General features: G+C 35.1%; 2 protein-coding genes across 6 annotated transcripts; both read right to left on the bottom strand.

Moving 5' to 3' along the window:
• LOC110268926 lies at window positions 226-2,899 on the bottom strand. Of its 2 annotated transcripts, XR_002357672.1 has the most exons (3): window positions 2,537-2,899; window positions 2,328-2,455; window positions 226-373 (listed from the first exon to the last, which is right to left on the bottom strand). XR_002357672.1 is itself a non-coding variant. In XM_021116041.1 (2 exons), the coding sequence occupies exons 1-2, from the start codon at window positions 2,858-2,860 to the stop codon at window positions 2,450-2,452; spliced, it is 330 nt and encodes a 109-aa protein (XP_020971700.1). In that variant the 5' UTR covers window positions 2,861-2,898; the 3' UTR covers window positions 1,793-2,449. The 2 variants fall into 2 exon arrangements, 1 of the variants encoding a protein (XP_020971700.1); XM_021116041.1 differs by lacking the exon at window positions 226-373 and having other exon boundaries at window positions 1,793-2,455; window positions 2,537-2,898.
• Window positions 20,238-23,410, bottom strand: LOC107625539 (meiotic recombination protein SPO11-2). 4 transcript variants are annotated; one of them, XM_021116039.1, is made up of 9 exons: window positions 22,281-23,410; window positions 21,816-22,020; window positions 21,640-21,723; window positions 21,280-21,409; window positions 21,054-21,191; window positions 20,882-20,970; window positions 20,647-20,775; window positions 20,408-20,502; window positions 20,238-20,337 (listed from the first exon to the last, which is right to left on the bottom strand). In XM_021116039.1, exons 2-9 carry the CDS (start codon window positions 21,894-21,896, stop codon window positions 20,271-20,273), a joined length of 813 nt encoding a protein of 270 aa, XP_020971698.1. In that variant the 5' UTR covers window positions 21,897-22,020; window positions 22,281-23,410; the 3' UTR covers window positions 20,238-20,270. The 4 variants fall into 4 exon arrangements, 3 of the variants coding, with proteins under 3 accessions (XP_020971698.1, XP_020971699.1, XP_016183679.1); XM_021116040.1 differs by having other exon boundaries at window positions 21,816-21,909; XM_016328193.2 differs by having other exon boundaries at window positions 21,816-23,410.

The following is a 26,149-nucleotide window of genomic DNA, read 5'->3' as shown; positions in this document are numbered from 1 at the left end:
GAATGTCACGCTTCTGGCTGCGCTACTCTGATAGCAAGGAGTATTACAATGACTTTATATACTTAATATTAAAATATGAGCCTTTGAATCGACATCGCATCGCTAATTTCTTTGAAAACCGAAAATAAATACTTTATCTAAAAAAAACAAACAAGCATAAAGTCATATACAAGACTTCTTACATAACAGCTTATAATGTAATATACATATAAAACCTACAACTCCTATCCCTCTTCTAAAATTGTAATAACAAAGACGATGGAAGAAAAACTATCTAATTAATACAATATCATATAAAATAAAATGCAGTATAACTCTTCATAATGCTCCTTCATCCGATTCCTGAAAAGGTAAAGCTGTAGGGGGTGAGAACCTAACCACACAGTCTCACCTCGGAGTTTCAGAATTGTCATAAGAAGATATTTAATAAGAAAACTGTTTTCAAGCTTAGTGATTATCGTTGCCTTATGAATCTTTTAAAAACCAATAGCTAATCATTCAAAACCTTTTCAAAGAAACAATATTTAATCTTTCAGAAATCCAAAACCTTTCTTTTCTTATAAGAAGATCTTAATCAAAAACCAACCACGCAATCAATCAATACAATCATCAATTCAGCACCAAGGCTCATTCTCAAAAGTAGCTCACCAGGACAAACACAGGCAAACCAGACAAGGAAAACATAGGTTTAGGTAACAATTACAGTAAAATATTCAGGTAGCAGTTAAGAACAGTTTAACAATTAGGCAAAACAAAACAAATTCAAACCCAAGCAAAGCATATAAATGCATATGATGCATGCCTGTCATATGACTAATGAGCTCATCTGTCGGTTATACAGCCAACCCGACAAGTTCGGTTTGCTAAACCATTGGACTATCCCCCGACGCGCATCTCCATGAGTCTATGTATAGCTTTTTCTCGTATATATATCAAATAGCTTAATGGGGGTACCATTCCCGGTCACCCTTATGTCGTAGGATCAACAGAGTATCGAGTCTCAACCTAGAGCAAGTGGTGGCAAGCCACTGCGTCTACCCAGGGAAACTCATGTCTCAGATAATTCAAATTCATAAGCCAAATGAATAATTCATTCATCATTCATTAATATCTAAGCCATTCTCAATATCATCATCATTCGTCAATTCATATCTCATTTCTAAATTCATTCAAAAATCACATTTCAAAGTCAATCCTCATCATCCTTCTTTCCATTCCATTAATCAACGATCCCAATCCAAAACATAAGTCTTTATTTTTAAATAAATCAATCTTAAAACATATAATGTTTAAACCAAATCTTTTTAAATAATTACTTCAAAAGAAACTTCCAATTTTTATAAAATTTCGGCAACATCTCCTCTAAAACTCGGACTCTACTACCTATTTCGGGTCCCAACCAAACCAAACCAAACGCCTGTTAATCAGTCAAATCACTTCCAATAACCATTATCATAACAACACTCAATCCAAGGAAATTACAAAATCCAAAATTCAATCAACCAATCCTATAAATCGCAATTTAAACCAACTTCAACCAACAGCATCAATTAATAATTAATAATTCTCGGTCTTCTCAAATAGTTTCGAACCAAACCGTTCCTCAAACCCTTTTCGAATCATTTTCAAAAAAGAAAATCATTCTCAATAAACAAACCATTTTCAAATATTAAGTCCTTTCCAAATTTGTTTTAAAATAAAATTTCGATATTAAATTGTGTTCAATATCAAATCAAATTTTAATATTAAATCTTTTTCTAAAATAAGATCGTTTCCAAAATTAAGCTAAATGCCAATATTAAATTTCTTCCAATAATTCAAGGAAAACCACTATAACAACATCAGTCAACTAATCAGAATATTCAACTTTCTCAATCGATCAATCAATCAATCGAACTAATAATCTCATTCATCTAAAATAACTCAATTCAATTCATAAGACTCACGAAATCACAAAAATATATTTTACGCGTTAATATCGATTTATAACAACTATGGAAAGTAAAACAAGTTTAAGAAAAGCGCCCTACCTCGATGTCGCAGTCGCATAATTTAACACAGCAGTCCCACTTAGCCTAAACTCACAACAGCAGTGGCGATTCCAACACAACTGGGATGATGGCAGCATCACCAACTCTGATTACACTCGCAGCAACATTGAATTTGATGGAATCAAACACAGAAACAACTCTGAAAATTTGAGGCAACACCGAAACTAAAATGGAATTAAAACCATAACAAACAGATAAACGAGACCAAGGCAATTCAGAGTATAAAAGTGAAACAGAGTCGGGAGAAAGGCTAGACCTAGGGCAGTGACGCTGAACTTGAATTGGGGCAAGTCAACAGCAACGGTAGTAACGTTAGAAGTAGCAGTAGCGATTCCAGTCACCCCAGCAGCAACGATTCTTAAAGAGCATCAACCATCACAGCCTACAGCTGCAGCGGCTTAATCCTAAAACATCAACGCCTTAAAGTTCTCAATCAACAGATAGCAGGATAGTAGCAGTGGAGGTTCAGAAACAAAATAACTTACAGTAATTAAGAAAAACAAGAAAATGAAGCATAGCAGTAGCAGCACGGGGACTGCAACAACACAGCGAAGATGGCCTCCTCCCCCACTTAGCTCGTGACTCCGGCGGCAGCGAGCTCCACAAATGGCAATGGCGGAGAAAGTAGCGGCGGCAGAAACCACCCCGCAATGCCTTCTCTCTCTCCTCACGTCGTTCTGTCTCTCTCTCTCTCTTCGCATCGGGTCCTGCTTGTGGTGGCTCGATAGCAACTCGCGGCGCCGGTGCGACACGGAGGTCCGGCAGCGATGATGATGATGAGGTGCGACGAAGCTGGCAGCACAAGGCATGACGGCGAAGGCTTCTCCTTCCTCACGCGTCTTCCCACTGTTCAGCGACCTCCATTAACGGTGATAATGAAGATGCTTCCAGCGGCGGCGTGCAGTTCTGACAGCGACAGAAGCGTGAACGGCGGCGGAGCAGCGACGCGGCGCGGCGGTGATGACTGCATGTGGTGGCGCGGTCTTTCCCTCCTCTTCTTCTCCCTTCCCGTCGCGCTCTTTATCTCTGTTTCCAAGTGCTCTCTCTTTTTCCTTTCAATTTTTTTGTTCTTCATGGAGTTGGTGTATTGTGTGTGGGGTCGTTTGAGAAGGGAAGAAAGGGGATGGGGTTGGCGGCTGTGAGGGGAAAATGTTAGGGTTGTGTGGGTTGGGTTTTACGATTAGGGTTTAATTTGGGACAAAAGTGAAATTAAGAATTTTGGGTAAATTGGGATTTGGTAAATTTTAATAAAATTAAAGTATATTGTATAAATTTGAAATATAATTTAATCTCTTAAAATTACTTTAAAAATACTACTTAATTATCAATTTACTAATCAACTTTTAATTAAGTATTCTAATTTAAAATTAGAAATAATATAATTTATTTTTTGTTTATAAAAATTAAAGTATTAAATTCTAAAATCTCAATTATTTAAATTAGATCATATAAAATTCTTATTAATTTATATTTGCTAAACTTTATTATTTAAATATAGAAAATAATTTGGTAATTATAAAATCAGATAAAACCTTAAATTACTTTAAACTCAATTATTCAAAATTTACTTTAATTATCTTTAATAAAATAATTTTTGAGATTAAAGTACTTAATGAATAAATAAATCAAAATTAGCTCTTAATAAGATTTTCTAAAATTTATAGGTCTTACACTTATCATGAGATTGGTGTTTATTCTGTGCTATATCTACATTATACACTATCTTTTGGCTACCTAGCACTACCCAAAATTTTGAAGTGAATGTTTTAATCCCAAAAAAAAATAATCACCAATTTTGTCCCTAACTTTTAACAATGTTAGACACTGTAATCCTTCTGTCAGCTCGCTCTGTGAAACCCTAACGGCAGAGTCCACTGTGTCAAGTTAAAGTGATGAAACAAACATCAAATGACACATTGGACGGTTGACAAATTGGTTCCTGCAAAAGCAAGTACAAAAATGGCATTGTGTCGTGCCCTAAAACCTGAAACTATACGTCCAAAGACTTCATCTTGTTCATGTGACACTAGTCCCTTGTGGTTCAGTTCATAGCTGCAGAGACAACTCTAAAAACGTTAACCATGACAAGTGGAGGGAGTTCGGCAAGTTCTTACCATCAATGAGTTAGAGGTGGCGGAGATGGTTGTGCTAGTAGTGCTTCAAGTGGCACCAGAGTTGGAATTACAAAAAGGGAGAATCCAAGATGCTACTGTGGAGTATATGCCATTATTGTAGAGTTTAGAACAGAAAAAAATTCAAGAAGACCTTTTTCTGAGTGTCCTTATTACAAAATAAGGAACATTAGATACGGTTCCTTTTGTTTTGGATTTTGCATAGTTTTATTTATGGATTAACTCTAATTTTTTGCATTTTACTCGTCAATGCAGGAGAAACTTTCACATTGTGAATTTTTTGTATGGTTTGACAAGTATTTTCATTATGAAGTATAAGGTAGCCGTCATGATGTTGTACTGGAAGAGAAGGTGAAGAAGTTAAAAGATTTGATTGATGCATTGGAGAAAACTAAGAATGCAAGTGAAAAGCAGGGCTGGAACAGTAGATGTACAAATCTATTATTATTTTTTGTAGGTTTATGGTCTGTCTTATTATGGAAGGATGTAGGTAAGAAAAGAAAAAAATTAAGTGCTTTTTGGGATATTTTGTAGTTGATCAAGTGATGAAAGTGTAAGTACCAATATTGTAGTGCAAAACTATTGTTTAATGAAATTCTTTTTGCTAAATTTAACAACAATGTTCGTTCATTGGTTGATGTCCAATTAACCTTATTTAAATAAAAATCAAAACAGATATAACCCTGAATCATACACCATAATTTCATATCAATGAAACTAAGCATCAAAAATGTTGAACATTCCAACCAAAAAATTTATACCTAGCTAGTTTATAATTATTTCTAGCAACAAAGACATATTTCAGGTTATTTTTAAAGTTGCATAGTTGAATTATACCAGAAAAAGACTATATATGAAGCATAACTTAGTAATTAACTAATCATTAACTAATTAACCAATAATTAGCTACTCATTAACTAATATAAGTCAGAAACATCACAAACATAGACATTAACTAATATAAGTCAGAAACAACACCAACATAGTAATTAACTAATCGTGAACCTCATCAACTAACATAATAACTAAATTATCACATATGTTTTAATCTGTTTAAACTAATTTCTCCACTTGATATATCGTGGAACAAAAATCTTAGAAGTGATAAAGTGTATTCAATTATTTGTTTTTAAAAAAATCTACCTAAATACGAAATATTAATGGGATTAACTTTGTTAGGTAACCAACAAAGGTACCAGCCAACATCAGCCAATTTTAATGGATTTTCCAACAAAAAGTCCAACAAATTCCAATAAAAAAAATCCCAAAATCTTACCCCAATGTAACCCTAATTTCACTTTTCACAGACAGTAAAAATTAAAAAAACAACCGCACGCCATTCCCTTTCCTCTCCCACTCGCGCTCACACTGCTGCCAACACCATCACCTCCGCCACTAAACCAGTGCCGAGGAGCCTCCATCTGCCTGTCTACTCATTGATGACGATGAACACATCCACCACGAAGGGAGTCCTCAGTGCCGTTGAGCCTCGTTCAACCGAACCCGCCGCCACGACCCAGTGCCGACCGCTATCGTTGCCTTGTGTCTCTTCGCCGGAGAAGACCTAAACGGGCTAAACAAATGGAGTTCCTAATGGCGTCGTTATCCAACATAACCCTTCCCTCGATTAAGAGCAACCGCCAGTGTCTCCTCCTTGCATCCCTCCCCCACCGTGAATCCGCATGTTCCCTGTTCATTGGGTTCTTTTTTGTTATTTTTTGTTAAAAGCATTTATTGGAGGGAACAAGAAATTGGCTCAATCTCACTTTTTTGAATGGTTTTCCGGATGTTTGTTTGTGATTAAATAGATATTTCTTTGATTTACATGGATGCTTCTTTGATTTAGGTGGATGTTTCTTTTTTTAGCTGGATATTTTTTTAATTAAATACGGATATTTTTTATTTAAGGCATATGTTTGTTTCTATAAAATGGATGTCTCTTTGAGTTTCAGATGGATTGATAGATATTACTTTGATTTGATGTGGATATTTCTTTGCTTTTTTATGGATGTTTTTTTCAAATGGATTGGATGTTTCTTTAGAGAAAACAAGAAATGGGCTTGACCTCACTTTTTTAATGATTTTTTTATGTTTATTTTTTATTAAACAGATATTTCTTTGTTTTACCATGGATGTTTCTTTGAGTTAAGACTGATGTTTCTTTGATTTATGTAGATGTTTCTTTTTTTAGCTAGACGCTTCTCTGATTTAGGACGGATGTTACTTTGGTTTTAAACATCAAATTAACATACCAAAGTTTAAATACCATATGAATGTAGATTCATAGATACCACACACAACTTCCAAACACTTAATAACATACTTGATCATCTAGTTGACCTAGAGCAACATTCACACCCTAAGTGTTGTAAGGATAACTCAAAAAAATTAACTTCTTTCGATCCCCCTTCAATAGTAGATGAATCCATTTCAAATTGCAAAATCAAACGTCAAAAGAAAAACTTCACTAAAGCCATAACAAAAATGTACTTTGACAACTCAGAAATTTGGGAGGTAGATTAAATCATTGAGTTACTATACCTGATTTAGATTTGAAAACAATGCCCCGTCATTCCTCTCTTGGACGGCCTAAAATAACAACCACTCAAACATAATTGGCGGCAAGAGGAGGTCGACGTGGGACGTGTAACGCCCTAATATACAGATCTTTATACTCGAGTCATAAGTCAATGATATTAAGGTGGTACGACTCTCAAGGTAGATTATAATACGTAATTATATATATGTTGAAAGGAGATATTAAACGAGAAGCCTGAAAAAGGAGTAAAATAAAATCGCGAAGTCGTAATACTCATGTATCGAAGCATAAGGAAATTCAACGCGTTCGGCTAATGAATGAAATAACTAAAGCATATAAGGAAGAAATAGAATAGACATAAATATACTTACCGTCCTTACCTCTTTTCGGTCTCCGGCCCAAATTCTCGGCCTCCGGCCCAATATTTCATCAAGTCAATATACATAAACTCATAACCATATAGTTCACTATACACTACTAATTTCAATCAACACAACAACAATGCACAATTCCACAATCCTTACCTAATGTCATCCACTACGCATATAATATAAATCAATCACACCATTTAAGCTTAATTCTAGGGGTATCTAACCAAGGAATTCACATCATATCACACGGTAATTAAATGAAACGCCCAAACTTGAATTCTCTTCTCCAAGGCCCACAAGCTTAAACCTCCACACCAAAGTTCCACAAGCAAAATGAATCTTCCCATTGTGCACCAAAATTATCAAATAAACTAACATAACCAATTTCACATATATACATTAACCTAAAGTTCATAAAATTTGATAAACCACAAGGGTTTGAGCACTTCTTACCTTAGCCCATATGATATAAGGATAGAACCCACTTAGAATCCATGTTAGAGTATCACTAAACAACTAAAATCATAAGATTTTAACATTAACTATCCAAAAATGTGTAACAGTGGGGAATTTCGAAAATTGAGCAGAGATAAACAAAATACTCACCACAATACCTAGATAGAATCAAAGAGAGTGAGGAGACTGACGCGTGGCCGTAAGCGGCTCATCGATTGGAGCTCCGTTTATGGTGGTTTGAAGTTGGTGATGAATAGTAAAAAGGATTTCTCACCTCTCTTCTCTTCCAACCCATGTCTCACTCTCAAGGTGGGGAAGAAGGATTTTTTGTGCTGAAATGGAGTTTATATAGAGTGGACTTGGGCCAAAACCTTTAAGATTAGAGTTTTAAATCGTATTTTAAATATTTTTATCTTCCCAATTTATAATTTCTAATTTCTTAACCTTATTTACTTATAATTAATTTTCTAAGCTGCAGTACCGGACAGATCTCAGGCGGTACTGCCAGTCAAATTCCTAGTACGCATTTTTACGCAGAAAACTATGTTTTCCGACTCTGAAAAATCCACTGAGTCCAAATATTATATTTAAATTATCAAATTCTGATTGCTAAATTTTCTAACCATGTTCTCTCATATTTTAATTTATTATTTAATTAATTACGGTTTGACTAGGTTTTACATCCTACCCACCTTATTTAAAATCTTGCCCTTAAAATTTGTTCCACGAAAAGATAATAGAATTCTTAGTTAAACCCCCACTAACGGCTCTTTCAACTTCAACTAGCCTTACACCTTTCATTTTATTATCCTTCAATATCAATTCAATTTCCTTCTTACTCCACAGTTCATCAATATATAATTCAACTACTCTCGTACCACTCATTCAACCTTCCTTCATCATTAATTCAATTACCAATTTACATTCCTCATTCTTACTTACCTCGTCTTAAATTAAACCGAACCCAACCTACACTACACTTATTCGTTTCACTCTTATCTTTGTCTAGGTCTTCCTCCATAGCTAATCAAACAGTACTTTCATCCTCCCTTTTATAAAATCTTCCAAACTCTTCAAATCCGACCCCCAAGACCACATCAATGTCTCAATTTAACGTTTTCCAAATCAATCTTCCAAAACTAGTATTAAATACACTATAATCTAAGCAGGAATCAAATTGTACCTGTAATCCTCTCTACAACTTACTCAAAAACAATCTAATCTTGCAACCATAATTAGACCCAATTATCTGGAACTAATTATTTGCATTAATCTACTAACTGTTCAGGTATTCAAAATTTAAGGAATTCTTAATCACCCTTACTACTTCTCATCGCAATTGTCCTGTGTCGACGTTACCAAAAGCTTTCGCTGCATCACTCTCATTATTAATCGCCAAGAATCCAATCGTAGTTAGCGCATCTCTATGTTTAAATCAAAATCTCCTCAAAATCCTCAATCTTCATGAACACATTACCTAGGACCTCAATCAACAAATCACAAAATCTCCCACTCAACTTATTCTTCCTTAAGTGTAATGACACAACCTTACATACTAAACAATCAATGAATCCCATTTATCAAAACTACAATCACATGCCAACTAATATCAAACTCAGCCAAGTCCAAGCCCAATTCATACTCTACTTACCTGAACACTTAATAATTCACCATCTTCCTAATGTTATCCCAATTCACATCCTAATCATTTAAAACCTATAATATCAGTTGCCTAGCACATAGTGGTTCTCCAATTTCTACACAAGTGCTCAATTTCACAAACTTTCATCCCAATTCAAATTCAACTATACCAATGTCAATTACAAGCTCCATCTACTCTAAATCATCAGGTCATAATCAATTCAAGCCTAATTAAACAAATCATCCAATCAACTATTCGCCTCCAAGTATCTTACTCAACAATCCAAAACCAATGCACTAATGTCATATATACCACTGCCAAGATTACCATCTCGGTGTTCCCTCATCGGTTCGTTCTTGGGAATTCCTCCTCGAGTACCTCACTCATGTCCATGAGATGCCATTCAGGTCTTGTCCATACTAAACAAGTGATACCAAGGAGATCAATCTCAATATCCCAATTCATTACCGCGTCCACTTTAGATGGGTCTACTGCTATCCCCTGCTTACTCACCACATGACCTAGAAATTTCACCTCACTCTTCCAGAATTCACATTTAGACAGTTTCGCATAGAGTTTCTTTTCCTTTAGTATTTGCAACACGGTCCTCAAGTGCTCCGCATGCTCTTCTTCAGTTTTGAAGTAAATCAGTATGTCATCAATGAAGACAACAACGAATTTATCCAAAAATGGATGGAAAACTCTGTTCATATAATCCATAAACACTGCAGGAGCATTTGTCAACCCAAAAGACATTACAGTGTACTCGTAATGACCATAACGAGTCCTGAAAGTGGTCTTAGGGATATCCTCTCCCCTCACCCTTATCTGGTGATAACCGGATCGCAAATCGATCTTGGAGAAAATCCCAGCTCCTTGTAACTGATCCATGAGATCATCAATCCTCGGCAGTGGGTACTTATTCTTTATTGTGACCTTGTTCAGCTGCCTATAATCCACATAGAGCTGCATACTCCTGTCTTTCTTCTTTACCAGTCGCATTGGCGCGCCCCATAGGGAAACACTTGGTCGGATAAAGTTCTTACCCAACAGATCCTCTAACTGAGACTTTAGCTCGGCCATTTCTAGCGGTGACATCCTATAAGGAGCGCTCGAGATTGGTCCAACCCCAGGCACCAACTCAATAGCAAACTCAACCTCTCGGTTAGGTGGAAATTCATCAATATCGTCGGAAAACACCTCCAAAAACTCACACACAACCGGAATTTGTTCCAATCTTTGATCATCACCCGAAATACTTGCAGTTAACAACAAGATGCACTGACATTTGGCCCCATAACAATTCACCATCATAGAATTCAAGTAATAGCTATTCAATACAACCGGTCCTTCTGTGTCTTCCGGCATAAAGTACACCGATTTTGCAGAGCAATCGAGCAGAACATGGTTCTTCGATAACCAGTCCAATCCCAAGATAAGATCAAGACCGATCATTGGCAATCAGATTAAATTATGCACAAAGTCACATTGCTGGACCCTAAATGAAACTTGCGGGCATCCTAGCCTAGTTACCATGGCTTCATGGGTGGCATTATACACCTTTAGGTCATAACCTAAAACTAAAATCTTCAATCCTAACTCACTAGCTTTTTCGAATGCAATGAATGAATGTGTTGCTCCCGAATCAAATAAAGCATTTAAAGTTTGACCAGCTATTTCACAGTTACCTCGGATAAGTGTCTCGGATCCCTCAGCACCTATAGCTGATGTGGTGAACACCCGACCAGTCTGTTGTGCCTTCCCGGCACCTTGTTTCTGCTTCTCCGGACAGTTGGCAGCTTTATGCCCCGCCTTACCACAGGAATAGCACAAATCCCATCCGGCCTTGCACGGGGCTCCCGGATGGTGACTTCCACACCTAGCACATGCTTGCTCACTCTAAGGCTGCTTCCCAAAGCGCCTTCCCTGAGAGTTGTTGTTGTTGGCCCTCTTGAAGTTGTTCTGTCCTTGATTCTAGCATGATCCAGAACCTCCCTGCTTGAAAGGCGGACCTCTAGGTGCAAAGCTCTTCCCTCGGTTCTATGGGAATGGGCCTATATGATTCCCTCTCTCTGCAGCTGATGCGTGAACATATTCTCTATCTTTTTCTAGTGAATTTGCATTCAAATTGTTGAGTTTAATCAAGATTTAAATATCTTTTAGCCATTATGGATGCTACTTTGAGTTGTGTGCATTTCTATTTATTTTAGGTAGCATTCGAATGGATTTGACGGAGTTTTGTAGCAGAAAAGGAAGAAAGCGAATGATGCTGTCAACTCTGACCTCCTTACACTCAAATAAAAATAACTTGAGCTACAGAGGTTAAATTAACGTGATTCTAGCGGCAATGGAAAGCTAACTTTCATGGCTTTCCAACGATGTATAATAGTGCACGCTTCTTCTCCAGCAATCTCTGTATCCTCCACACTGAACTTGGCTCTTTCCAAGTTCAGCGTGGACTTGAAAACTCCAAGGGAAATCACACGCATCTCTTTACGTTGAACTTGGGATTTCCCAAGTTCAGTGTGGATTCAAAGGAAAGCACAAGTAACACACTATATCATCCACGCTGAACTTGATATTTTCCAAGTTCAGCATGGACTCAAGGGACACACCAAAGGAGACACTGCGTCATCCATGCTGAACTTGAGAATTTCCAAGTTCAGCGTGGATCCTAATAACTCGAGTGGTCCCCAGACACTCATACAAGCCTGCACATGAAGCTTAATTAATTTTGATTGAATTTTTATTTTATTTTAAAATAGAAAAAGATATTATTTAGTTTTAGAAATTATAATTTACATTAATTAGGATTAGATATAAAAAAGGATTCTCTTCTCTTCTACCTCATTCCGCAATTTACAGTTTTCAGAATCCTTATTTTCTCTCTGAACCATGAGCAACTAAACCTCCATTGTTAAGGTTAGGAGCTCTGTCTATTATATGAATTGATACTATTATTTTTCTATTTTAATTTATGTCCTGATTTATATTTCAAGAATTGTTTTCGTTCTTTATCTTATGAATTTGGGTGGAATGGAAGTATGACCCTTGTTCTAATTGAGTTCTTGTATGACTTGGAAAAGCTCTTTACTTGAACAACAGCTTGAAAACAACTTCTCCTAAACTTCTAATTATCTGGACTTAATGGGATACGTGACATATAATCCTCTTATATTTGGGTAATTAGGATTTTTGTGGCATATAAACTAGAATTGAACTTCACCCTCTAATTGGAATTAAGTGACCAAGGAATTGGCGGTTGATGAATGTTAGAGGAGACTAAAAAGGTCTAAGGAATTAGGGTTTAGTCACATATAGTTTACCATGAATTAAATCTTGCATGATTAAAATAGTTAGTAAGAAAAGTCAATCCGGAAGATAGATAACTCTGAAGTCTTAACTATTTCTCCATATATATTTCACAACTTATTTACTGTTTGCTTTCTGATATTTCAAAATTACTGTTAATGCTTTTGAGCGCTCTAAATATCATTTTCTATTTGTCTACCTAAGTAAATCATTTAACCATTGTTGCTTAGTCCATCAATCCTCATGGGATCGACCCTCATTCACTTGAGGTACTACTTGGTACGATCCGGTGCACTTGCCGGTTAGTTTGTGGGTTATAAATTCCGCACCAACAGCCGCCTTCTTCACACACTCTTCAGCAACCCTACTCTTGTTCACCAACTCTGAGAAGGTCCTAATCTCCATTGGTCCCACTGAGCTGAAGCTATCGCTCCGGAGTCCTCCTTCATACTTAATGCACTTCCATTCCTCATAGTCTCCCGGAGTCCCCTGACATATACGGAAAAACCTGAACAGCTCCTCAAACTTGTCAGTATACTCAGACACGGACATAATATCCTGCTTCAGCTACAGCAACTCAAGTTCCTTGGCCGTCCTGACAGAAGTTGGAAAGTACTTCTTATAGAACTCCTCCCAAAAGGCATCCCAGGTGATATAGTCATCAACCTGCTGCAGGAGACGTCGGACTCCTTGCCACCAATGCGATGCTTCTCCAGTGAGCAAATAGGTAGCAAACTCAACACACTGCCCTTCAGGTACCACCTGCGCTTGCAGTGCTCGCTCCAAAGCCTGAAACTAGGTATTGGCTTCAGTCGGGCTAGTGGTTCCCTTGAACTTAGGTGGATTAACCTTCAAGAAGGTTTCCAATGTCATCGGGCCCTGAGCTCCACCTCCGTCATTGCCATGATTGTTCATCTGTTGCCCAAGAGCCTCCGCAGTGGCCTACATAGCAGCAGTCATATTCTCCAATGCCGTCATAAAGTCTATCGGGTCATTTCGGTTAATTCCCGGCCCCCGAGCATTAGTACGACCTCTCCCACGACCTCGACCGCGTCCACGAGGTGCCATTTGGCTCCTATACACACCAAACAATCGATATTAAGTTGATCAGTCTCAATATTGGAAGTTTAGTGCTTCAAAGTCCCAAATGCATGCTCATGAACGTTTATGCCAATTATATCAAGTAGATATACTAAAAGCACATAACACACACACAGAGAGAATGCACAGAAGCAAAGTTAGTCCGTCCCTCAGGCTCTATAGGAACGAACTGCTCTGATATCATAATGTAACACCCTGCCATACAGAGTCTTATGCTTAAGTCATAAAATAGAGATGACAAGATATTACGACCTCTAAAAAAAATTTAGTACGTATAGTAATGTGAAAAATGATCATAACTAGGAGCCTTTGAAGAAAAATGGGTACAACAAAAATCGTAACTTAAAAAGCGCAGCACTCTGATTGATAACATAACGTAACGGATAAAGGATAAGCTAATGCGAGATTATATATATACAAAGGAGTGCCAAAAACAGGAATCAAGACTCAAAATCCGGTTGTGAAGATAACCGGTCCGAGCATAGAAATATATACATATAAATAAAATAAGAAACCCCAAAGGAAATCCAAAGGGACATAAATACAGAAAACCTATTCTCCAAAACCACCTCTAGAGGAGTCATCACAGTTTGTATTATTCAGTGGAGATAACAAGTATCTAAGAGAAATGATATAAACCAAAGTAGAATCCTAAGAACCAAGGATCTTCGCTAATCCAGAAGTCTCCAGCATGCTTCAGCGAGAAGCCTCACGTCCTGCATCTGAAAACCACAAAATCTGCATGGGTGAGAACCGGAGGTTCTCAGTATGGTAACAGTTCCCACATATCTAACATGTAATGTCCTGGGAAAGCTGAAGGCAATCTTAGAACTTCCACCAGATAAATCAAAGCTTATAAGCAGGCTAAACCATAAATGGCAACTGACTAAAGATCTTCAGTCTAACTAATACTTCCCTTTCCAATTCCTTCAGACCTCCCAACCACCAGCAGGAGTGTAATATAGCAAACACAGTTATATCAGACAAGAGATATACAAATAGAAAACAGATACGGCATTTAGACAATTAGCAAGTAATATGTAGTCAATTAGGCATTCTCAAATAATTCACATAATATGCATATGATGTATGCATGTCCTAATGGCTGATGATATCATCTGTCGGTTATAAAGCCAACCCGACAAGTCCTGGTAGCTAACTATTGGACTGTCATTCTGTCGTGCATCCCCAACTCGAGTTATACTCAATATAATTCATAATTCATAATTCATATCCAACAGCCTCACTGGTGTATATTCACGGGGGCAAGCTCATCCATAACTTTCACAGTGTCCGATCACACTTACGACATAGGTCAGCAGAGTCTCGAGTCTCCACCTGGAGCACGTGGTGGCTAGCCACTGCTTTCTTCCAGGGAAACTCGTGTCTCAGATAATGGAAGTGCAACATTCACATTTCATTCAATACGCATATATGCAATCATACTCAGCCATAATTCAATGATGGCCCCACCGTAACACGGCAATAACTCGGTAATTCGACTCATAATTCAATTCATATACAGCCAATGTATTAACAAATACAGCCCTTCGGCTCATGGCACATAAAGCACTTCCACCGCCATCCTCTGTATCTCATACAATCATCTTTGATCATCATTGATCATTAATTTTTCCCTTTATTCATTCACAAGTTACCACATTCCCTAGCTTCTTTCCCATCGCTAGGCATATCATAATGATTTGAGACATAAGGGGTGAGATCGGAGGCTTAGAAGTATGAAATTTGGCTTTTAAAACTCAAAAATTAACTTTGGGATAAAAACAGGGTCACGCGTGCGCGTTGCCCACGCGCACGCCAAAAAATACATCGACGCGTATGCGTTGCCCACGCGCACACGTGGATGGGAAAATAGCCAACTGATGCCTACGCGTCAGCCACGCATACGCGTGCGTTTGTGCCCCACGCACAAAACTGGCACAATTCTCGCACAACTCTCGGGAATTAGGCTGGGCATTTGGTGCATCAACGCGTACGCGTCGGCCATGCACACGTGTGGATGGTGCATTTTCAAAACGACGCGTACGCGTCGGCCACGCGTACGCGTGAGTGTGCGTTCTGCCAAAAATTTTACTAAGTTAAAGCTTCAGAATTTCACAGTTTCAAACCCCAATCTTCCGACGGGCATAACTTCTCCGTTTTAAATCATTTTTTGTCCGTTCTTCAAACGGCATAAACATCCCAGATCCAATTTCATTTCTAAACAAGTTTTGCACAAAACGGGGATCCGGAGTCCAAGTTATGCCCCGTCAAAGTATGCCCAAAAACCATATTTTCATACAAAACCACAAAGTGCCATTTTCAAAACAAACCAATTTCAACCCTTTTCAAAATCAACCAAAACATACCAATTTCAACCCTTTTTGGAAATCAATCCAAAACATACCAAAAATCAACCTCAAACCTCCTCAACTCATACATTAACATTTTCATCAAAATCACAACCACCATCCCATCATTTTAACCCATCTCAATCAAGTGGCTAAAATTCAAACACATTAACATGTCATACATCCTTTCCCATCCCAATTTCCAACAACACCATTTTCAATTAACCATCATTACACATAATCTATATCATACTCACCATCAACATGGTTTCACCCACAATTCAACCTCAATCAATCATCAAGCATATATCACAACATGCATTTTTCTCATGCATCACACCATCAAGGCATTAATAATCAAAATCACATATATGACCACATGATATATCTCAATCATTCAACAACATTAACAATTCAATGCCTATCTTAGGGTCTCTAGCCTAAGTTTTCACACCACATTACATTTTAGATACAGAAAACCGAGACCATACCTTAACCGATTTCCCCCGCTCAACCGGAGCACTTCCAAATCACTTTTTCACAAGCTCTCAAGGTCTCAACACCTCCAAGAACAGATTTTTAGCACACCAATGCCCTTTCCAAGCTTTCCGAAATCTCCATCAATCTTCAATATTCACTACACACTACCTAAGCCACAATTATCATACCCAAACACAATAACTCAATACCCAAACATCATAGAACAAAAAATTCCACTAGGGTTGAGAATCTTACCACACCCAAGGATCAAGGAGATAAGATTAATATTTTTCTTCAAGCTAGTTGGATCCTATAACATCAAAGAGCCCAAAATCTCAATACTTTTCACCCAAAAACTCAAAATTAAGGGCTGAGGAACTGAGATGAAATCGTGGCTTACCTCAAGAATAAAGTATTGGATTTTGTAGAGCTCTTTGCGGTGAATGCATAGCCGTAAACGGTGCGACAATCGGAGCTCTAGATCAAAAATTTTGGTGGTTTGAAGATCAAACAAGGGTTAGAACTTGAGAAAGTGTTCTTCCCTTCCCTTCCACCATTTTGAGCATGAATGAGTGTTTAGTGAGGAGAGAGAGAGCTGAAATGAGGGTTTTAGGTTTAGTTATGTTGGGCTAAGGGCCCAATATGGGTCTGATTGGCCCAGTTTGGCCCGTTCGGTCCAATCTTGGTCCGATTTCTATAAAATTGGTATCAAACTTCTCATTTAAATCTCCTCTATCATATTAAGCCATAAAAATCACACTTTTGACTTTCTAGAATAAATTCTCATTTATGGGTTAATTAGCCATTAATTAACCAGATTTTACACATGATATTGGCTAATAAATATGAATGAATAGTGCTATCATATTTGTGCATTTCACCAAAACCTCCTTATTTTGTAGCTAATAGAATCCAATTTATCATGATCTTATTGTGCATTTCATCAGAACCTTCTTATTTTGCAGCTAATAGATTCCAATTCATCATGATTAAATTCCATTATAAAAACCAGGTTGCAGCTAACCGAACCAACAACACTAACTTCATCTAGTTCTCTTGTTAATCTTAATTAATTTGATATGATGTTTCCTTATTATATATAGTTCTACGTTCTTAGTAATCTTAGTGGAAAGTAATTAATTGAAGTTTCTTGTTTTTTGTTGAAAAGTGGTAGTTAGTTACGACAGTCACCTAACTATATCAGCTTATAACTTTCGAGAGCTAAAATATCTATATAAAGGTATTGATGCTTTATTTGAAGGTATTGATTTTCCTTTATCTATATAAAGACTTGTTTGAGAAGTGCATGGAGATTGCTCAGAAGTGTCTTGATGATGTACATGATGTTGTCCTTGATAGTGATTCAGATTATTGTTACTAAGAAAGTTTAGGAAAATTTTCTTTTGGCATGTATCAACTTCAACTTGCTCTCTATTTTTGTTATGCCTCTATTTTGTTAATAGTTTAAGGATCAAGAAAGACATGACAGTGATTAATGAATCTAAGTAGTGCTACATCTTACCAAAATCTCTCTCATTCTTATTTTTGTATCCAAAGATTCCAATATAATACATACATAGTACTGTGCTCAGGTATAAGAAAAGTAAAAAATGTCAACAAAACATAATTGGATTGGTATTTAGGAACTTTGTTTTTCGTTTAATTTTTTGGCTTTTAAAGCTTTACTAGTTAAATCTTTTAATTGCTACCTACAACCTAAATACTTACATAGTTAATTATATATTTGCTTATTGGTTTATTTATCTTAGTGTAGTGAATTTGATAATGGACTGCACAATTTTCTTTTAAAATTAATGTGAATTTATTGCTACTGTGTTCTCATTTTAGATTCCATAGTTTAGAAATTAATTATGTACTTCTATTTGTTTAGGTTTAATATGGCTTCAAATGCGAATAATGGTGGAAATAATACTAGAGTTGAAACTGTTCATGGTTGTGCATCCAAGAAGATCGCTAAAAATACTGCAAGAAATAGGAGTGACAAAGTTTAGAAGCATGGAATTTCGCTTAATGGAGATGCCAAAAAAATAAAATGCAAGTATTGTGATAAGGTGGTGACAGGAGGAGTGTATAGGTTGAAACATCATTTGGCAGGAACAAAAAAAGATGTTGAACCTTGTATGGGTGTTTCTGATGAGGTTAAAAAGGATATGTTTAATATTTTTATTAGTTTGCAAAAAAAAATTTAGTTAAGAAGACAAGAGAATTTGAGGAAAATATACAAAGTAAAGATGAAGGAGTAGAAGAAGAAGGGGATGCTTTAGTTGGTGAGAAGAGAAGGGAAAAAGAAATTGAGACACCAACAAGTCTCTTTAAAAAAAAGGGGTGTGAGCACTCAAACAACAATCAACTCAATTTTTAAGAAGGGCTTAAGGAAAGAGGCGTGGGATGAAATTGCTTTGTTCATCTACAATAATACTATTCCCTTTAATGTTGCAAGGTCTGAAGAATATCATAGCATGTTTGAGAAGGTTGGCCGCCATGGATTAGGATTCAAGCCACCCTCTTATGATGAGTTAACAGAAAAACTATTGAAGAAGAAGGTAGAGTCAACTAAACTAACATTAGAAGAACATAAAACTGAATGGAAGAAAACTGGATGCACTATTATGACAGATGGTTAGACGGATAAAAGAAGGAGAACTATTCTCAACTTTCTTGTGAAAAGTCCTAAGGAAACTGTTTTCTTGAAATCCATTAATGCTTTTGATATATGAAAAATAGCTGAAAAGATATTCAAGATAATTGATAAAGTTGTAGAGGAAGTGGGAGAAGAGAATGTGGTTCAAGTTGTAACTGATAATGCAGCTAACTACAAAAAGGTAGGACAAATGCTGATGGAAAAGAGAAAGAATTTTTATTGGACTCCTTGTGCCGCTCATTGCATTGATTTGATGCTTGAAGATTTTGAGAACAAGCTAGATCTTCACAAAGACACCATTGCCAAAGGAAGAAGGCTAACTACTTACATATATTCTAGGACTTCTCTAATTTCCCTTTTACAACAACACACCAAAGGAAGAGATTTGGTGAGACTAGGTATGACACGATTTGCTTCGTCCTACCTTACTTTTGGTAGTCTTAATGAGAAGAAGAATCCAATAATTAGAATGTTCATCTCGGATGAATGGAAGAAAAGCAAGTGCTCAAAGACAAGGGATGGAAAAAACATTGAAAATATTGTTTTGGATAAAACATTTTGAAAAAATATTATCCATTGCTTGAGATGTGCTTATTCTCTTCTTCATATGCTCTGTATAGTGGATTCAGAGAAAAAGACAGCTATGGGATATATGTATTCTGAAATTGGTCATGCTAAAGAAAAGATTAAAGATGCTTTTCAAAGTGTTGAAGTAAGGTAATAAAACTAGTAATAAGTAAACAATTTTCCTCTCAGTTTTATAATTCACTATTTTTATGTTTTTCTTTAGTTAGAAACCTCTGTGGAATATTATTGATGCAAGATACAAGCAACTTTTTAGGCCTTTGCATGCTGTAGGCTATTATTTGGATCCACAAATTCGTTATATTCTTAATTTTAAGATTAAGTATGATGTTAAGAAAGGATTTTATGATTGTTGGATATACTTGTGGGAGATCCTGCACTCGTTACAATTGTTGATAGTCAACTTGAGGATTTCAAGGGTAAGGCTAAATTTTTTGGTAGAAATGTAGTCAAGAATGTAAAACTTTGAATTTTTACAAAATTAAATAAATTTGTTTATGATTTATTATATTTAATTAAGATTATATTTTAAGAAATTTTATATGTAAATTAAGCACTCTATTTCAGGAGAGGTTTTTTTGCAGGGCCTTACCAATCCACCAAAGCTAAAATTGGCAAGTCAGGAAATGTTCGATGGATTCGATGAAGAAGAACTCTGCATTCAACTTCAGAATTTTAGGTACAAGTAATCACACAAATGGATTGAGTCTTTCATATAACAGTACCTCGTTGCCATATCTGGATAACCTTTAGCTGTGACAAGAATGCTTGGAATTTGATTAAAAAATTGATCCTCAGCAAGCCGCTGAAATATTGCATGCTAAACAGAACAATATTCTTGAATCAAACTTTCTACCTTTGGGGGGGCGGGGGGATAAATAAAACCTGTTCAAGTAGCACAATTCAATTGGACAATGAAACTAAAGAAATCTAAGCAACCCTACATTACCACCAAGAAACCTACCTTCTCCACAATTATAATGTATCTAGCATCAGTATCTAGAATCAAGTTTTCTAACAAATTCACGTCTCCTGGAATTGCATGTGCAGAAGATCCGCATACAGAGCAATCAACAACCTCTTTGCCCGGCTCCTATGCAGGAAAAATTGGAAACTAGATATCTGTAAAGTTGCAGTAGCATTTTAATTGAACAGTTGAGACCTGTACAAGTAAGGAGTCAGTGAAACTGTTGAGGAACCTGAAAAGTAAGGCGGCCAGCTACTAGACCTCGACTAGATGCCATGATTCCGAGACTGTATCGGCTGCACCTAAGCAATGCCACGACATCTATGGCATGCAGATCGATAATTTCATTTGCATTCAAAATACCAAGAGATCTCAAACTCAAAGCAAAATGAGAGTGATAAAACCTTGGATTGTCCTGTTGACATCTATCTGAGAAGGAAACAGATGTGGCGAATCGCACAGAAGCTTGTAGTATAGCTCCCTCTGCGTGACACGCTTTTCCTGAAGCAGTATCTGATAGCACAACTCCATCACCTTCCACACTGCAAGCAAAATGAGTTATAGTGAGCTCAATTGGAAAAAGAAATTGTTAAAACATAAAATCAAAATATGAAGAAAAGAAAAAAAGACCTCTAACGAAGGCCTTTGCTGCATTAGGCCTCATCAAGGACCTCGAAGAAACAGAATGGGAGAGGAAAACACATGATAGGTCGGTCATCAAGCTATGATTCACTCGGCTGTTGCAAAATTTTCTCTGAATCTGTTCACGTATTAGGATTGATAACCTGAGATTAGCAACCTATTTGCTTCATGATTAAATAACAATTAAAAGTGGAATCACTGAAACTTTCAGTTTGCAAACCATTGATTAGAATGCATTCAGCTCAACAAAATCAAACAATGGTATCAACGTTCAACTAAGCAACTCGTTGAAATAGATTTAGCAAATTAATAAGGAAATGGAGACAGATTATGAAAGTAAGTGTATACCAGAGGCAAATCTGAGATGGCAGGGTTTGATGCATTCAAATTCTTGAGAAAATTGAGCACTGAAACTTCAATTCTAGCTCGGACCTACGGTCATTGCATGTATCATCAAGATGAAAAAGGTGCCATCAGAGTCGGAGAAAAAAGAGCACGGATGATGTAAAGAAAAATCTATATACCTGAGCACTAGGGACGATCTCAGCATAACAAAGCTCTTGATCAGAGAAGAACTTCAGCATTGGATTCCGAAGATCTTCCATCGGATTCCAGAGCTTGAAATATCTAAAATTAGAATTGGCGCCAAAACGCCTAATGTGCTAGGTGGAAAGAAATCAAGGTTTTGAAAACCGGACCGCTCATCGAACCGTTTTAATTACTGGTTCACTGGTTCATTGGTTCAACCGAGAAAACCGTTTTAAAATAAAACACTTCTATAAAAATTCAATAAATAAAGCAACTGGTTTTAAACACTCTTCTACTGCATTTTTTTACTTCAAAAGGGGATCATAAACAACTAGTTCTATGAATAAACAAACTACAATGATATGCAATGCCAAATATAGGCCAATGATGAAATAATAAAGGGTTTCTCTCTTCAATTCTATGTTCAAGCTTGTAGCAGACCAGAATCAACAGAGTAATACCATATAAATAGTCTTCCTTCTTAAGTCTTATATACCTCAAAGAATTTCCTACAAAATGAAAATTGAACACAACACACGGCCTTAAAACAAAAACTAAACAAAACTCAGAAATCAATCACCTCTTCCAAACACAGCCTTAAAACAAAACAGAACAACATTCGGAGTATGAGCATTGATCACAAAATTGATTTCTGAAGCAAAACAAAAACAGCAGAACAACATTCAGAGTTTGAGCATTGATCACAAAAAAATTGATTTCTGAAACAAAACAAACACAGCAAAACCAACAGAACAGCATTCAGAGTTTGGGCACTGATCACAGAAAATTGATTTCTGAAACAAAACAAACAATCAACAAAACATTGAAAACAGAAATTTTTTTTCCTTCAGAAAAAGAAAACAATGAAAACATGAAGCATATAATAAATCAATGATCACCAATATCCAGCAATAATCTCAAAGACCACAATAAATACACAACAACAATTTAGCAAATAAACAAGAATAAGACCTCAATAGAAAATCCAACAAATTAAATCGCAGCAACCTAACAATTTAGCAAATTAAAACAACAGCCCAACAATTTAGCAAATTATCAACTTAACAAGTTCAAGAACAGAAAATCACAACAAAAAAAAAAGGAAGAACAACAGAACAACAACACAAGAACAATTAGCAAATTAACAAGTTCACAATAACAGTTAAAATTTACCAGAAGAACACTAATACAAGTGGAATCATCACGCTAATATGTTTTCTGCAAAGATGCTATTTGTGCAGATAAAATTCCCTAATTACTAAGATCCAATTATTCTAATTTCACATGCAATCAACTTATTAAGTTTATAAAAGCTAGAAATTATAAAACCAACCAGAAATATGGTTAAAGCATTTCATCAAACATGTTAACTGCGGTAAAATTAAAACGAAATAAGAGAATTCAAAGCTTAATATCAATGTGATAGAGAAGAGACTATAAGTATTGTATACTTTAATTCAGTCTACGAAAAAAAATCCAATCCACTACCAAATCAAATAGTTACTTATTGTAATAGAAATCAGAAGTTGCAGAGTTTGAAGCAGAGTATTGGTGTTGTGTGAGTGTATTGTCTGGTGGCGGGTTTAGGGAGACGCGAACATGAACGGCAAACAAACGGCGGCGGAAACGCGGCTGAGCAGACAAAGACGACGGACGCCGAGCTCGAGGAAGCAGCTGCAATCGGTGACAGCGAACAGGGTTGGAAGACTTGGAGCACGAGGGAAGCTAGATAGACGGACGGACGGCGAACTTTGAATGCGACGGACGGCGGCAGTATGCCACTCCTTGCGGCGGTGGTGTAGGCTTACAGTGCTAGGGTTTCTTGGCTGAGTTTCTGTGATTTCCTTCTGAATGAAAGAAAGACAGAAAGGGAGAAAGAAACAGGAGCTTCCGTTTCTGTGCAAACTGCAAACCGGCCGGGTCCGGTTCGGTCCGACCGGCCGGTTCCAACAGTTTTTCACCGGTTTCTAATCAACGATTTTACATGCCTAATAGACTGATAATGTTGCGGTTCATCATTATATTTTTCATATATAAATGTATTTTCATATATTAAGTATAATTAGTTTATTTTTCTCAATACCATCTATTTATACAAGATCAAATATTTTTTATTCATTGGCTCTCTTTTCTCTTTTTCTCTCTCCTTCGATCCTTCTCTCACGTTTAAGCTACAATTTTTGTAATTTATTTAATTTTTGTTTCTTTTATGTTTATTTATACATTTCATTTTTTTTATTTTTTTAAAATTTTTGCTTATTTTAATTACTTATTATTAGGCGCATACTTTTTTTTTCTTTTAGTTTCGGATTAACAAAAAAGATGTGTCATCTTTACGTTATTTTTAAATAATTTTACTATAATTTTGTTTTGTAATATTCTATTTTGTCAAATGTACTTTAATTCATATATATATTGTCTTTTTTTTATGATTCACAATTAATATATACATTGTTCGTATATGTGATTTATATGTTAATGTTTTTATTGATTCTTTTTATTATTATTTTTTCCGTGTGTCTCTTTGTTGCTCTTTATTTTAGTTATATTCATTGATTTCTCTGTATTGATGCTCTTTTTATTTAAAATATCATGGTAATTTAAAGTGTATGTTGTGACTCATGTGATATTTGTTAATTTGGTGTATCTTTTTAGATGGTTTATGTTATAATGTGTTTAAGGAGTTGACTTAAAATTATAATATAATATATAAATTTATATATAATATGATTTATAGCATGCTAAAATATTAGGACATTATAATATAGATATTTTTTAATTTGTCCATTAGATTCAATTATATAGGATCTTGAAAATTATACAAATATGTAATTAGTTATTTTTTCATATAATTATTGTATTGATCATTTACATTAGTGAGACTATTTTCATTATTAATATTTATAAATATGCTATTATTTGTATAATTGATTGAATCATCTTATTCATTTAAATTTAATTCTATTGAATTAATTATTTAAGGTGCTATTGCTATTTCTATTTTTAAAGAATTTTTTTAATATTATTTAACAATTCTAATAACATAATAACAATTAAAAAAGACAGAACAAAAAATTTTTTAATGTGAAAATAGGACAAAAAGAATAAATTTATTTAATAATTTTTTCAGGATATATATATTTTTTTTTATAGATAATTATTGTAAGGCATGATAAATTATTAAATTCTAACAATAATTATTAAGGATAAATGATTATTATAATTAAAAATAATATTAATTTAAATGATATACAAATAAATCATGTCAAACATAACAATTTAAAAAGGTTACTTTTAAAAGAATATAGTTTATGATATTTAATTTTTTACTATTTATTAAAAAAAAGCGTAATTACTTAACAATATTTATTTTTTAAATTCACTATGTATGTAATTTTTTTTTAAAATTTAAAATTTTACTCATGATGGTAATTCTTCTAATGGTGTAAATACGGATAATTATATTTTTACTTTTTGATATAATCGATATATTATTAATAATGAATAGTAATTAACCCCTCATATTTTTAAGGGAAAAACTCAGGTGCAATAGACTTCACGTGAAGTTGATAGTTGTAGTTGAGAACCGTTAGATAAAAATTTAATCAAATCAGTCAAATTATCTAACCGTTCTCAGTTATCAACTTCACGTGAAGTCGACTGCACCTGAGTTTCCACCTATTTTTAATCAAAGTATTTTGACGATAGTTTCTATTTATAGATATCAATGAATGATTGTTTCTTTAAAAATAAAATGCATTATGAGTTTAGGTTATTTCATAATTAACAATAATACTTGATTATTTCTTTAAAAATAAATTACATTATGATTTTAGATTATTTCACAATAATAATTAATGTTCATAATATTGAATTACTCTAAATTTTTTATTTTCTATTTTCTATCGTTAGTAGTTAATTCCAAATTAAAAAGATTATATTGAATTGTTGAATAGTCCAAATATAACCGGAGTTAGTTTAGTTTATTTGTTTATTAATATAATTGATTGAAAGCATAAATGATAAATAAGACAAGCAAATAATTAGAAAAATAGAATGTTAGTAATTACTTAAAATAGATAACAAAATAAGTTATAAGGTATTACTTTATTTAAATTATTAATAATTAAAAGAATAAAAAGTCAGTAATTATTTTTAAAATAGACATTAAATTTAGTTTTATGGTACTAATTTATTTGATTTGTTAATAAAATTTTATAATTTTCGGATTTATATCTGCTCAATTTATGCATTTTATTCTATTTTACTTTAACAAAAAAATTGAGACGTGCATTTTTAATTATTTATGTAGAAAGTATAGCGAAATGAA

This window comes from Arachis ipaensis, chromosome B02 (assembly GCF_000816755.2).
Source record: "Arachis ipaensis cultivar K30076 chromosome B02, Araip1.1, whole genome shotgun sequence".
Classification (NCBI taxonomy): Eukaryota; Viridiplantae; Streptophyta; class Magnoliopsida; order Fabales; family Fabaceae; genus Arachis; species Arachis ipaensis.
Note: the sequence above shows the minus strand (reverse complement) of the source record. Positions and strands in the feature narration are given on the sequence as shown.